The sequence below is a fragment of the Rhinolophus hipposideros genome (genome assembly GCF_964194185.1).
Source record: "Rhinolophus hipposideros genome assembly, chromosome: 12".
NCBI lineage: Eukaryota > Metazoa > Chordata > Mammalia > Chiroptera > Rhinolophidae > Rhinolophus > Rhinolophus hipposideros.
In genome coordinates, this window is record NC_138058.1 from 55,097,080 (window position 1) to 55,111,579 (window position 14,500).

The 14,500-nt window shown below is 38.1% G+C and overlaps 1 protein-coding gene across 18 annotated transcripts in view; it reads right to left on the reverse strand.

Annotated features, from left to right (window-relative positions):
* Window positions 1-14,500, reverse strand: part of LTBP1 (latent transforming growth factor beta binding protein 1) — a gene marked incomplete at its 5' end in the record, with an annotated part of 351,236 nt that overhangs the window by 66,474 nt on the left and 270,262 nt on the right. For all 18 annotated transcript variants that reach the window (XM_081068154.1, XM_081068156.1, XM_081068146.1 and 15 more), the window contains 3 exons: window positions 308-433; window positions 5,619-5,741; window positions 12,981-13,103. In XM_081068154.1, coding sequence (XP_080924280.1) covers window positions 308-433; window positions 5,619-5,741; window positions 12,981-13,103 — 372 coding nt within the window. The remainder of the gene's footprint in view (window positions 1-307; window positions 434-5,618; window positions 5,742-12,980; window positions 13,104-14,500) is intronic.

A 14,500-nucleotide genomic window follows, 5' to 3' on the forward strand; every position in this document is an offset into this window, starting at 1 on the left:
TCACGTTACACCCAGGAGGTTGCCACAGTTTTCCTTTAGGTCATCACTTGAGCGTTCTGACTCATTAATTCAGGACTAGTAGTGAAATCATCCATGAGTATTTTCACCATCACAACCTTAGGTTATCCTATGTGTAAATCCCAGCAACTCTGAGCTATGATTTCAGGGAGGAGTCAGCTTCACGCATCATGCTTAGAGGCCTTCCGTTGCGAGTTATCTCTTAGCGTCTTTGCCTGTTTAAACAGAAAGCAATCTCCTCTCTGCCTTATCACGCAATAACGACATGATCTCTTATGGTTTACCTTACCTTGACAAGTACGGCCATCTGCAGAAATTGTGAAACCCTGTTCGCAGACGCAGTGAAAGGAACCATCTGTGTTTAAACACTCTCCATGAGGACCACAGAGTCCAGGCCGTTCACATTCATTAATATCTGGAATTGAAAAGAGAGTGCCATACACTTAAAAAAATCTGTTTTGTTTTCCTATGATATCAAATGTACTGTAAAGAAATCTATTACAAAATGGCCGGCACTTATTTTTGGTGGCACAACTACACCCGTTGTACATATACTGGACCATAAGACAAGTTGGAGTGCCATGAGAGAGAAACTATTTAGGCTGAATCATATGAAATAGCCAATGTTCAATCATTTTCAACCTACCACAAAAAGCAATTTCATAGTTTTAACCCAAAGCTACCCTTATTTTAGAAATACTGGAGGCTTGAGGAGGCTAACAGAATCAACAACTCCTCTGTGCAATATTCTTCATCAGTGAGAAAGCTGTGTCCCCCTCTACCTTCTCCACCACCATGCACACAACTCTGCTGTAGCCTGTGTACCTTGTCACATCTATGTCTATGGAACCCTAGGATGTGAACTTCTTAAGGGCATGGCTTGCATGTCTTATTTATAGTATTTGGTTCATAAACAGTACTTCACAAATGTCTGCTAACTACATGAATGAAACAGACTCCAATCTATATTTCACTGAAAATTGAATAAAAGAATAAAAGAAAGAAAATACAAGAAAAAGAAGGCCTTTTAGACTAGCGAAGTTCCAATTATTTGCAGAGCTTTGTGATGATGAAATGGGTGAATGAGGGTCAACTGTTTTCTGCAGTCAAAAAGTAGTAGCTACGACTGGTACAACTTGTGAGCAAATCATGCTATAGTTTAGCTTATGCTGACCATCGCACACTATGCTTGTCTGTCCTTTATGAAGAGTGATTAGGCTCTCCATGGCCAGAGTCACGATGTCCTTGAACAATGACAAAGCATGAAGTGTTCGGAGTAAGCATAATGTTCTTTCAAGGAAGTCCTAATTACATTGACTAGCACCCCAAGTGACAACCTAAGGAATCCTGGAGAATAGTTCATTTGTACACACTGGTATGAACACATGCAACTGGCCTATTTACACTGTGTTTTAATTGTTTTACTCATCTCTGACCTTACATTGATTGCTTCTTGAGGAGAACTGTATATTTTAACTCTGAGTCCCCAGCTTCCAGTACAACACATTATAGTGTATTATGAATGTTTGTCCACCACAAAATTTCAGTTATGTTCAAATTCTACTAACAGAATAATGACTGGCTAAGATTTTCTTAGTTAATTGGGGTTATAAAGGAAAAAAGACCAAAAATAAATAAAGAAAAAAAAGATACACTAAAAAAAGAGAAAAATTAAAAAAGAAAATCAAGCAAACAAGCAAACAAAAACCAAAGGAAAAAGAAAAATCAAAAACAAACAAACAAAAAAAGAAAAACAAAAAAAGAAAAAAAAACATTACACTATCATAAACACTATCATAGGTCCTCTGTACCATCAAGAAAAGTAGGTCATTTTCCTATCTTCCTGATGTCTCCTAGACCCTCCTTTATCTCTTACTAAAGAGGTCCTGGATACGTCCTCTTAGATGTCCATCTTTAATGCAATTAAAAACATTTACTGAGTGCTTCCTATGGGAAGGTTGAATAGGATGGGGTCCCTGCTATTATGAAGCTCATAGTGTAACAGAGGAAGCAGGAATCCATATGAATAACTGCAAACCAACGAGACCTTCCTATTGACCTCTATCTAGAACATGCTTAGCCACCAACCATGAAGTTCTCTTCTGCAAGAAACTCATCCCGTCACGCCTCCAGAATTACCTGGGGCTTTTTTTTTTTTTTTTACCTTGTTGATCTCATTGTACAATAAGAAGTCTGGCAATATCATTGATTTATCCATCTCTCTGTATTAATCCTGAACTCTTTACCCTTCCATCTACCATATAATTCAGACTCGTTGGCCTATCCATTGCCAAATCAAAATAAAAAACACATAAGAAACCAAGCAGGAATTACTCATTGTCTTACAAATCCTTCCATTCTAGTTATTGTTCCTAATTTTAAAATATTTCAAGGAAGAGGAATGAATCATTTTCTACTTAACTGTTTCTCAACATAATTTCATACTGAAAAATTGTTCACTTTTTATAAAAAGTGATTATCTTCTATTATTGCTCTAACTGCTGACAATACCTTACATTGATAATCTCTATTGAACTCTGACTTTCTCTTGGCCTTCACTTTCATTCTTTCTTTCCAATCTGCTGCCTACAGTTACCTTTACATGGGCAAAGAGGTGTCAAAACGTTCCATTGGTCTAGAGATCAAGCCCAAGGTCCATATCCATTTTGCGAAGCCCTAGAGGTTATCAGAGACCACCTCCTTATTTTATCCCATGACTCAATGTAACCATTTAAAAGGCTGCCTGCTTTTCAACTTCTCACAGGGAATAATGTGCATAAAGTTCTTTCTTCAAGAGAAGTCAATGATTAACAAATAATTGTATAAAAAGTTTGATGACAGGAACTAAAAATGAATTCCCAGACTTTTTTCCAGGAAACCACTAAGAAAGAACAACACAAATATCTGGAACTAGAGAAACATATGCATTCAATTTGGGTTGTACTTATTGAGGCATTTCTGAACTATGTTGCTAGTAATTCAGCTGAAAGCCAGACTATATTTAAGTTGGGTTTCTTTCATGGGTCCGAGATTCCACAGAAATTCACAATTTGGCATGTGTAAGTCAAAACGTGAAACTGAAGTGTGTTCTGAATCTCAAATGTATGCTGCCACATTCTTAAAGAGACAATTATGGAATTTCCATGCTGTCTGTATATTAATTTTACATCATTAATTTTGCTGGGGGAAGAGACTCTTAAACACACTTCCATTTGAAAATGCCGTACTGATAGGAAACTTTCTTCATATTATCAGGTAAGGTTTAAAGTTTATGCCTATCACACATTGTTATTCAAACACATCCCATGGTTATTTGCATTGTTTCATCAATTACATTTTCAGCATTAAAACAAACTCTGAAAATCTACACCAGCCTACAGAATGCTGACATGACCATGGGATTAGGTAGAAACAGGTTACTAACTACAAGTGGAGTAAAAGATCACAAAGTTGCCTCCAGAAACATAGAAAAAAAAAGATGATTTGAAACAAGGTGAGTGGACATGCCGTCATAAATAGCCTCGATAGAAGACAGTGGGTGATAGAGCAGATTCATAGATGATATTCTTTAAACAGTATTAAAACTTGCTTCAGCAACACTTTTCATTCATTTGGATTTAAAATATTTTAAGCAGACATAGTAATTTATTCTGGAATACAGCAATTACCACTGAAGTCAACTTAATAATGATAGTCAATAAAACATGTTTAGAGCAGTCACATATTTGCAAGTTGACATAAAATCACATACAAATTAATGTACTAAGAGAAGATAACAGAGCAATTAATGAATCAGGTGACTAAATTAGTTCCTTGTGATTTAACTCTAGATGTTTAATAATAAAATTTGCAATATCAAATCAAATTCATGCTAAGACTTGGTTTCGCCTCTATTCTATCAAAAAAAAATTGTGATAAGAGATCTCAGAAAAGAAAATACTGCTTTTCAGCCAAGAAAGTCTGTAATAAAAACAGGATTCAGACTATTTGTTTGTTTGTTTGTTTTGGAGCATCTCTTGACATTTTTATATAAATCAAGATTCATTCTGTTAAGATGTAAAATTCCTGAAATGGATAGATATTCTCACATACATTTCTAATTTGAATGTTTCTTCTCTATTGCATTAAGTCCAAATACCTTTAAATTCTGCATTGGAAATATCGAAAAATTTTAAATTCACCTTATTGAACCATGATGGCAAATATATGATACAAAACAAGGTACACAGTACTGTATTTAAATCTTGGGATCGGTAAGGGAATTAATTTTAAAAGATTTTGAGGCAAAGGCCCAGGTCTTTTGTATCTCAGTGATACTCAGCTGGGTGTAGACAATGAATGATATGCACCTAGGATATATTATTCCACTACCACGTCTTGAAGAGTAAACGCCATCTTCCCTTTCAAGAATACTGTGATTTGGGACATGTGAGAGGAGATATATTTTATGACAATCTAGAATAAAAAAGTCATACGTGTTCAGTAGTAGTGGATAAAGAATAACTTCAACTATCCTTTATATGTTACTTTGGGATACAATACCAAGTTCCATAATGGCAGAGGAACAATAAAAAATATTTATCCAAGAATCAGAAATAAATATGTATAAAGATAAGTATCAGTGTGTGCTTTCAAAGTAAAAAATAGGCATGGATTTACTAAGATGAATAAATATAGGAAAACTTGTGGGGCAGCCAGTACAGCTAAAAATGTTGAGACACAGGATCTAAACAATCTGATTTTTCAGTCCCAACATCAATAATGAGTCCATGTATTGCACTGGGAAAAATAACTGAATCTCACAATCTTCTTTCTTTTGGCTGTAAATTCAGTAATAACTGGTATCGCAATGTAGAGAACAGCAGTGAAAAAAGATATTGGGTTCCAAGCTCTACTGCTTATTGGGGAGGAGCAAGTTAATTAATTTCTCTGAGCCTCAGTTATTCATGCATAAAATGGATGTGAGAAAATCTACTTTTAAGTTCTGTAAGAATTAAATGTGGTATCTACAATACTCGGTGCATAACAGGTGTTTGATTAAAGCTGTGGTAATTAGTGCTGTGTTCTTATTAGTACCTTGTGCCTACTGTACTGTTGTATGGGAGATTAAATGTGATAGTACTTTGAAAAAATATAAAGTCCTGTCCTTTATAGTTTTGATCAAATTATTAACGAGGTATTTTTCAGAAGAGAAAAAGCTGAATACTTCATAAAAAAGAGGATAAAGTAAAGAATAAACATCAGCTATGGTACAAAATGAAATATGCCTGTGAAGGATACAAAAGAGCTAGAGCGATCATTTAGAATCAAGTACCAAGGTTGGCTCATGGAAGAAACAGCAAATTGTGATCTCAGTCACCACACAGCATGCAAAGCAAGTACGCAATTCTAAAACACACGAGTTTCAGTGAATACCAAGGTGCCATGCAAAGGAGAACTACCTGTACTTACTTGACTCAGACTCAAGGAAGATATTTTAACAACACAAATAGGCATAGCTCATTTACATATAAAGCAAGTTGTAAAACCACAGACCATTATCAGGAAGCATCTAGAACTGAAGAACCATGTAAATAACTTAAAGAGGGAGAGAGAAGTACCTTGACATCCTTTATTGTCATTTAGCTGGAATCCATCTGGACAAGTACAATCAAAGGACCCTTCTGTATTAATGCAATCTCCTCCCTGGCAAACATTATTATCTTCCAAGCATTCGTTGACATCTACAAATTAATTTAAAAAATTTTAAAGATTAAAAAAACTATACCATAAACAGGTATTTTTCCTTACCTTTACACACAAAAATCACGTGAATGTGCATTATTTTACATCTCTCATAACACAAGATTTTAAACGAATGGCAGCTTTTCAACTTTCCGAGTTTTTTTAAAAAATAAAATATTTTGGGCCGGCCGGGTGGCTCAGGCGGTTGGAGCTCCATGCTCCTAACTCCGAAGGCTGCCGGTTCGATTCCCACATGGGCCAGTGGGCTCTCAACCACAAGGTTGCCAGTTCAATTCCTCGAGGTTGCCAGTTCAATTCCTCGAGTCCCGCAGGGGATGGTGGGCTGCGCCCCCTGCAACTAGCAACGGCAACTGGACCTGGAGCTGAGCTGCGCCCTCCACAACTAAGACTGAAAGGACAACAACTTGAAGCTGAATGGCACCCTCCACAACTAAGATAGAAAGGACAACAACTTGACTTGGAAAAAAGGCCTGGAAGTACACACTGTTCCCCAATAAAGTCCTGTTCCCCTTCCCCAATAAAAAAATCTTAAAAAAAAAAAATATTTTGAAAGGATTTTAACTTTGAACAATACACAAACTGAAATTTTAACATCAAATGAAATACACTGGAAGAGGAAAAGTCAAAATTCTGTAACAAAGAATAATTTACTTGGCTATATTCTTGGTGATGATAGAAAATAAAAATATCCTTTAAATACGTATTGTTAAGAATATCTTGAGTATCTATTTATACAAGATCCTGTATTATGCATCCCAGGAAAAATTTAAAAGTATTTGGCATGGTCCCTGCCCCTAAAGAGAAATGATTGTTCAAAAAAATTTGTATTAATAAAAATAAATGCGTGAAATATTAAATTGTTATAGAAGTCCAAAACAATTTAACATAAGAACTGTCAAAAATGTAATTACTTGTTAAAAGAACAGTACCAATTTCAGGTGTCACATGAATTTAGAGAAGAGATATCATAAAGGTCAAAGAAGGCTTCATGTAACAAAAGGAATTTACTTGGAGTCTTGACAACAGGATGGAAACTGGAGGAGGAGGAAGAAGAGGGGCTTTTGGCAGGAAGGGATTCAGCAAGATCAAAGCTTCGTTGAAGTCACTGACTCAGCAGCTGTCGCAAAAGGTTTGATGTTGCCTCGATTTTCAAATGTATATATTTATAGCATATGTGCAACTAGACATGGTTTACGTAACCAATAATGACTTCTGACTGTGAGCATGTGAGACAATTAATGACCCCCCTCACTTCATGAATGCTAGGCAGATCTTTCCAGAGGGCTGTTTAGAACATTTACTCCTAGTCAGAGCTCATTATTCCTAACACATTCCATGAGTCCCTCTTCTGTTGTCTGTGCAGGATTTAAATGATTAGCATAGAAGCAGGCTAAGGAACAAAACCTTCATTGTTTTTCTCAGAATTTGGCAAACTATGGCATTTCTTGCAAATAATTATGATTGCTGTTAATATATATGAGAAGCTCCAAGAGGAAGTAAATACGGAGACTGGTGCAGTCTCTCTCATTCTCCTTCCTGTCTGGTTCAAAATATGGGGGCATCAAATTAAATTGTCTTCATAGAACCCAGCAACCAGTTAACTCACCATGTGGGCCAAAAAAAGAGCTCCTTATTATTTCATTCTATCAAAATAAAAAGTTATGATGATGTTCACCCAGATTTAAAATGTTTCTGAATACGGATTCTAAAACATAAAATATAGCTGATGTGACTATCAGCACTAAAGTGGGTTATCACTTTTTCTTTAGTATGTTTTTCCAACTTCACTGAAGTATAATTTACATACGATAAATAAATGTATTTACTTTTAACAGTCCATTTCAATGAACTTTGATAAATATAGATTCATTTGTGATCACAATCATCATCAATGTATAGGCATTTCTGTATTGATTTGTATCTGCTGAGATCCATTATTGGATTCTTAAATCATTGCAAATGAGGTCATTTGTTAAGGAATGGATGAGTTATCTTTGTTAAGATTGTCCTTCTGTAGTGCTAAACATTAAGCTTGGTAACGTTTTCTTTTGACTCTTTTTCCAATCTGACCTTAACCTCTCCATTCCCATTAATCTAATGCCTTGGGTGTTACAATTGCCATGAAAGAGACAGTAAAGGAACCATCATGCACAACTAAGACAGATAACATCATGGAGGAATCAGTGTCTCCAACAAAGTCTGAATATGCCAACACATGTTTTCTTCACCAGTTAACTGACCCTTCCTTTGTATATCAAGATTTCTAAAAGTGGAACCTAAGAATAGACTTTTAGATATAAAATCTGTGAAACTAATTCTTAAGCCCCAACTCTCACCATGATTTTCAACAGGGATTGTGCCAAATGGGGACAATTTCTAGCCAATTGTTTATGAATCTTTGACATAAAACATGTACTAAACGAACAACTGGACCAACCATAAACAAAAGAAAGGTATAGGCATTTCCACTGTTCCCCAGTTTCCTTTGTGCCCCTTTCCATTTTGGCTGCGTCTGGTCAGCATAATGTTTTTGAGATTCATCCAAATTGTTGTGTCAAGAGCTCATTCCCCTTTGCTGCTGAGTAGTATTCTACTGTATGAATGTCCCACGATTTGCTTACCCATCCCCCTTATGATGACTATTTGGATTGTTTCATTTTGGCTATTGTTAATCAAGTTTCTATGCACATTCCTGTATAAGTCTGCCTGTGAACACATGCTTTCATTTTTCTTGAGGAAACTCTTAAAGGGTAGGAGGCCTGGGTTACATATAGGTTTAACTTTTGAAGAAACTATTTTCTAAAGTGGCTGTGCCAGTTCACATTCCCATCAGCAGGGTATGAGAGTTCCAACTGCTGCACATTTATTCTAATAGCTCCACAGCTATTCTCATGGGTGTTGAGTAGGAGGTCCGTTCTTCGATCTACCTTTCTTTCTTTGCTCTGTAGGAAACTGAGATGATCAAATACAAAGAAGTATATTTGATTATTAACATTATGTGAAAACCTCAATTCAAAAAAGATCAAGGAGAATCCTGAGAATTTGAATTTCAGCGACAACGGAAGCACTCCCTTCCCTTAAATGTTTGCCTCAGAATTATAGATGCACATCAGCTTTGTTGACACTACTTTAAAATAATTTTATTTTCATTTATTTTCCAAAATCCAGGAGAAATAACGTATGTGAGGAAAAAGAAGTATTATGTTTATAAATAATTGTATAGACTTTAAAACTCAGTACATTATGTTACAGTCTGATTTAGTTTAAAAAATTTTTGCAACACATCTATTTTCAAAAGCAAAAAGAAAAAAGAAAGAAAAAAGAGAAAAAGAGAGAGAGAGAGAAAGAGAAGGAAGGAAGGAAGGAAGGAAGGAAGGAAGGAAGGAAGGAAGGAAGGAAGGAAGGAAGGAAGGAAGGAAGGAAGGAAGGAAGGATGAACATGAAAAAAGCCCAACATGGGACTGGCATGCACTGCCACGGAGGGTGGTGTAAAAGATGGGTTCCTTCTAGGAGTTGGAAAACAGGCATTAAGACAACAGTCAATCTTAGTCAGCCCTCCACTGAGACTGAGTTTGTCAAAGTCACCAATGACCTCCATTTTGCTCAAACCCCCTGGTCGATTTTTGGTCCTCATTTTGCCCAGCAGCCATACTTGACACAGTTCATCACTCTCTCCTCTTTGAGATACTGTCTTCTCTTGGATTCTGGTGTTCTTCCTTCCCCACTTGCCTCTTCCTCAATCCCCCTTGCTTATTCTCACCCATCTCCTCACTTCTCAATGTTGTAGGGCCAATGTCTCAGTCTTAGGACTGCTCTCTAACTAACCTAAGTCCCTTGGTGATTTCTTCCAATTTCAAGGCATTAAACACTGTTTCTATGCCTGTATCTCCCAGCCCAGAATTCACCCCTGAATTCCAAATGCACAGGTCCAATTGCCTTTCAGATATTTTCATTTGAATACTCATTATGGGCATCACAAATTTAAACTGACCAAGTCGAGCTCCTAATGTCTTCCACAAAGCCTGGTCCTTTGGGCCTTTGCATCTGCTATTCTTTTGAACAAAATGCTCTTCCCAGAAACAATTACATGTCATCATTTCAGGGAAGCCTCTGCTTGCAATCTCATTTAAAATCACTATCCTCCTTCCCTCAGCACTCCCTATATACCCCCCTTTTATTTTTCTCCCAAACATTGCAATTTAACAAACTATGTATTAGGTTGGTACAAAAGTAATTGTGGTTTAGAAGGTTAAAACTAATTGCAAAAACTGCAATTACTTTTGCACCAACCTAATAGCTTACTCATCATGTGGTTATCTCCCTCACTAGAATGTAAGCTCTGTGAAGGCAGGAATTTCTGGTTTTGGTTTATTACGTTATGCCTTGTGTTTATGACAGCAGTGCCTCGGACATATTTAGTACTCAATAAATATTTGTTGAATGAAAAGTATAGATGAATGATTCTGACAAGGGAAGAAATACTATTACTTCTTTCCACCTTTTTTGATTTGGTCCACAAAGAAATGACCAAAAGAGAAGGACCACAGAAAGACAGAGTCAATCAGGAATATTTTTCTCAGGATTTGCAAGGGATTAGCAGGGAGCAACCACAGTGAGGGGCTGGGGAAGGTGCCAAAATAGTCATGGAATTAGAGATTGTGCCTGGAAGGGGAACAAGTCAGAGACAGAGTCTTGGAAGGTGGAGATGTCTAGACTTCTAATAACCAGGACAACCTGAGGTAACCCCGTTGTCACAGACTAAGTGGCTACTGAGCATGCTGGAGTAAGTAGCACACAGAAATGAACATCACACTTGGGTTATGTTATGACTCTAAGAGAAGGCCAGTGGCAGGATTGCAGGATAACACTGTAAGAAAACAAGATCTTTGCCAGAGTTATTAGAGGCAAGTTACACATGTAAATATAAAAGCCAACAAAAAAGATGGCTCTTCTCCCCGCAGCTGTGAGAAGCATGTGAACAGTCACAGTGCGGCTAATTACAGCTAAATACCACTAGGGAGGGTCAGAAACAGTACTCATTGCACATTAGCCAGCTGAAGTGCGAATACAGTCTCAAGGGAGCGCTGACTTAGCTGGATGGACTCCAGTCCTATTTATAACCTAGAACAGTAGGGAAATTAGCCCTACTGACCTTGTGAAAAAAAGGGCCAGTTATATACTCCACAAGAAGCTTTCTCATGGAACGTAACAGTACCTTATAAACATACATATGAATAATGGCGAGCAAGTTGGCTACAGTGGTTTTGTTTGGCTTTTCATGCAATGGATATTTATAGAATAAAACTCTTGAACTTCTATAAGATGGTTGCACATTAAAACAGCCAAAATAGAGGACCATGCCCTCTAAGGAGGACTTAATCAACGGCACGGTCACCATGTGGCTAGGACAGATTTGGGGCAGAGGGCTCTCAGCGCCTTACCTGGGCCTTGCCACACTAGGTTCTTCCATGACTGGCTCCTCCCAACAAGACTGCCTGTCCCACTTTGGAATGCCACTGTGTTGGATCATTAACATTTACCCATATGTTACAGGGTTCCCCAAACATGGTTTTTCACACAAATTTTATTATATTGATTTACCTCTGATCTGCCCATGTGCCTGTTTTCCAATATGTATGTTGATTACAACTTTTCACAGGTGTTATTAGCCCTTTGAAGACCATTACAACCTTAGGGAAAAATCCTAGAAGACCACTGACTGATTCTACGATAACCATACTGTATGGCTCCGTTGCCTGCATTGCCCTCCAGAAGGGTTGTAATTGCTTGTGCTGAGTTCTCTGGTCAGAAAAGTAGGAGGCTATAATGGACAATGGATCTTTCCCAACCAATTGGGAAGTGAAAAAGTAGCTAGGGCCATGGAACTATGGGCCACAAAACCAATCACTAGATAGTTCATGTACTACAGTACTCTAACTCTCCAAGTGGGGCACAGACCTGCCATGTTCACATTTCTGATTTCACAACTGACAGGGTCTAAATGCAGTAACAGGGGAAAAAACTGTTACCTGGGTGGATACCGAAAACAGAGAGAGTGACAGACGGGTAACAGACTGGCTCAGCAGCCCTGACCACCTGAGAGAGGTTCTGAACCATGGCAGGTAGGGAAAGTGATTACCAATAGCGAACCAAATATATGAGACAGAAGGAGACTAGACTTTGGGTGATGAGCACACAACACAATATACAAATGATGTATTACAGAATTGTACGCTTGCAACTGATACAATGTTGTGGGGACAGAGCCAGGAGTGCAGTTTCCAGGCTCTTGGCCTCACGTGGAAAGGTGCTGGCTCAGGTAATAAATGGCCATCAACTGTGATTGGATGGCCATCAGCTGTGGCTAGTTGGCCGTCAGCTGTAACCAGGGAGCCATTGGCCACTAATATAACTGCTATGGCTATGCTAGCAGAAAATGGTGGCTAGCAAGAAGATGGTGGCTGAGCTAGCAAGCGGCGGACTGTGGATTGCGGATTGCAGAGAGGTGGATGCAGCCAGCGAGAATATAATGGTATGACTCCCTCATCTATGTCTCCGGGGGTGTTCTTTTTTGGCCTCACCATGTCCTGTATTCTTATGTGGGGAGCGGGACCAGAGACCCTGCAGGCCGCCCCACATGACAAATGTATTAACCAATGTCACTCCAATAAATTTAAATTAATTAAAAAAAATAAAGTGTCCTCGAAAATGGTAAAAATGAAAAATAGAGAAAGAGAGAAAGTGGTTAACGACTGCACAATACTGTATACATGGGATGTCTTTTAGAAATGTTTTATGCAAAAAGCTCAAAACCGAATTAAAGTTTGGCTCTTAAAAACATTCCACTTATCTGGAAAATTAACTTGGATTGACTTATGTGGAACATCTGGATGCTGGGCCTGCATAAATCAGGTGTTATAGTTCTGAACTACACACCCAGGGCAAACCATCTACAGCTGAGAAAAGTTAAACTGTTCTTTACCCCTTTCGCTGGCACAATTCTTCTAGAAAAACAGTTCCAAGCAACGCAAAGAAAACCTGGATTTCACTCCCTTCTTTGCATTATTTGTGTGACCGTGGGGAAAATACTTCGCAGAGACCTAATACTGTGAAGTCCAAAGGTTGGGCTCCAGGACAGGGGCTGGGATAAACGCCCAGATTTCCCCGATTCTGCCATTTTTCTGATTTCTGATTCTGAAATCAGAAGCAATTCTCACCTTCACAATGGTCCCCAAGGGTGGATGCTCTGTAACCCTGGTCACAAACACAGCGGAAGGAGCCCTCTGTGTTCCTGCACTGCCCATTAGTGCAAAGATGCTGGTGCTGGCATTCATCAATATCTATAAGCAAGAGAGGAAAAAGCAACTGTAGAAATGGTGCTTTAAAAATACTTTTAGTCATTCATGCAAAGGAAGTCTATCAACTATCTTGGTTATAATTAACTGAGATTAGATTTTTCATCATGTGAATTACACTGTCCTCTAGTGAAAAGTCATTAATCCCCTGGTAGGGAAAAATCCAGATGAATTTAAAATTTTAATCAACGTGTTTAGAGCCTGTACCTATGTATCCCTCTGTTCACTGATGAGTAGCAAACACTTTGCTGTCATCTGTAAGCCTCCACTAGACTTCTTAGATTTCCTCCATAGATTCTATTATGACACTCTGAGTTTAAAAGCACGTAGTCTAATGCAAGGGTCAGTACGCTACAGTCCAGCGCCTACTACTATAAATGAAATTGTATTGGAAAATAGTACCACATATTCATTTACTCTCGGACCCTGAACTCTGACCCCTGATCATCGCATACACATTCACATTTCTTTTTCACTCATTTACCCTTCAGTTCCATATTCACCAGGCTTCCGATTCCATCACTCTATATAACAATGACTTTTTTGGCCAACTCTAATGGCCATTCCCTCCTCTCAGCCCATGTGATGTCTACATCGCCAACAGATCTCTCTTCCTGAACCCACATATCCCTGGGTTTGTAAGTTTCCTGTGGGCAGGGACGATGTCTGCAACAGCCTCTCTCACTTCTGAGATGCCCTAGTGTTTTACAATTGGCGGGCATTCGATTCATGTTTGTTAACAGACTTTGTTCATAACATTTGAGTATATTTATCTACTTCTGGCAACATAATTCTGGGAATAAACACAAACATCAGTTTCCACAGGGACCCCGCACCATTGCTCTCCCCAACTCAGATTACATCCTTTTGTGTTTTCACAGCATTTCCCACCTAAAATTGGTTTGCCCCTACTCATAATCTGGTGAGTGGTTCTGCATGTTTCTGACTTTTCTTTGGTAGTGATATCACAGGCTCTTCAAAAGAAAGGACTATGAATATTACAGCCTTCTTACGTCATGTGTAGACCTCTTCTCGCATTATACATTCATCATAGTTTTCTCTGCACGGCAAGCATTTGATGAATGCTTAGCTAACTGAGGTCAGGGGTCCTAAAAGTATACAACTTTGAGAGGCACTCATAGAATCTAGAACCAATTACTTAATTTATCTGTGTAGAAGAGTGTGTTTGTGTGTGTTCTAACATTCTCCAGTTTGAGACTAGGTGTTTATGTATTCTAGAAAGGGATAATTGGGGAAGGTTATGATAATATTGGTAGATAACTTTGTAGTACCATCATATATTGTCTTTCTTATGACACCATCTCAGGAGACCATTTTATTCACTGAATATTCAAAGTTTATATACAAATACTGATATATTT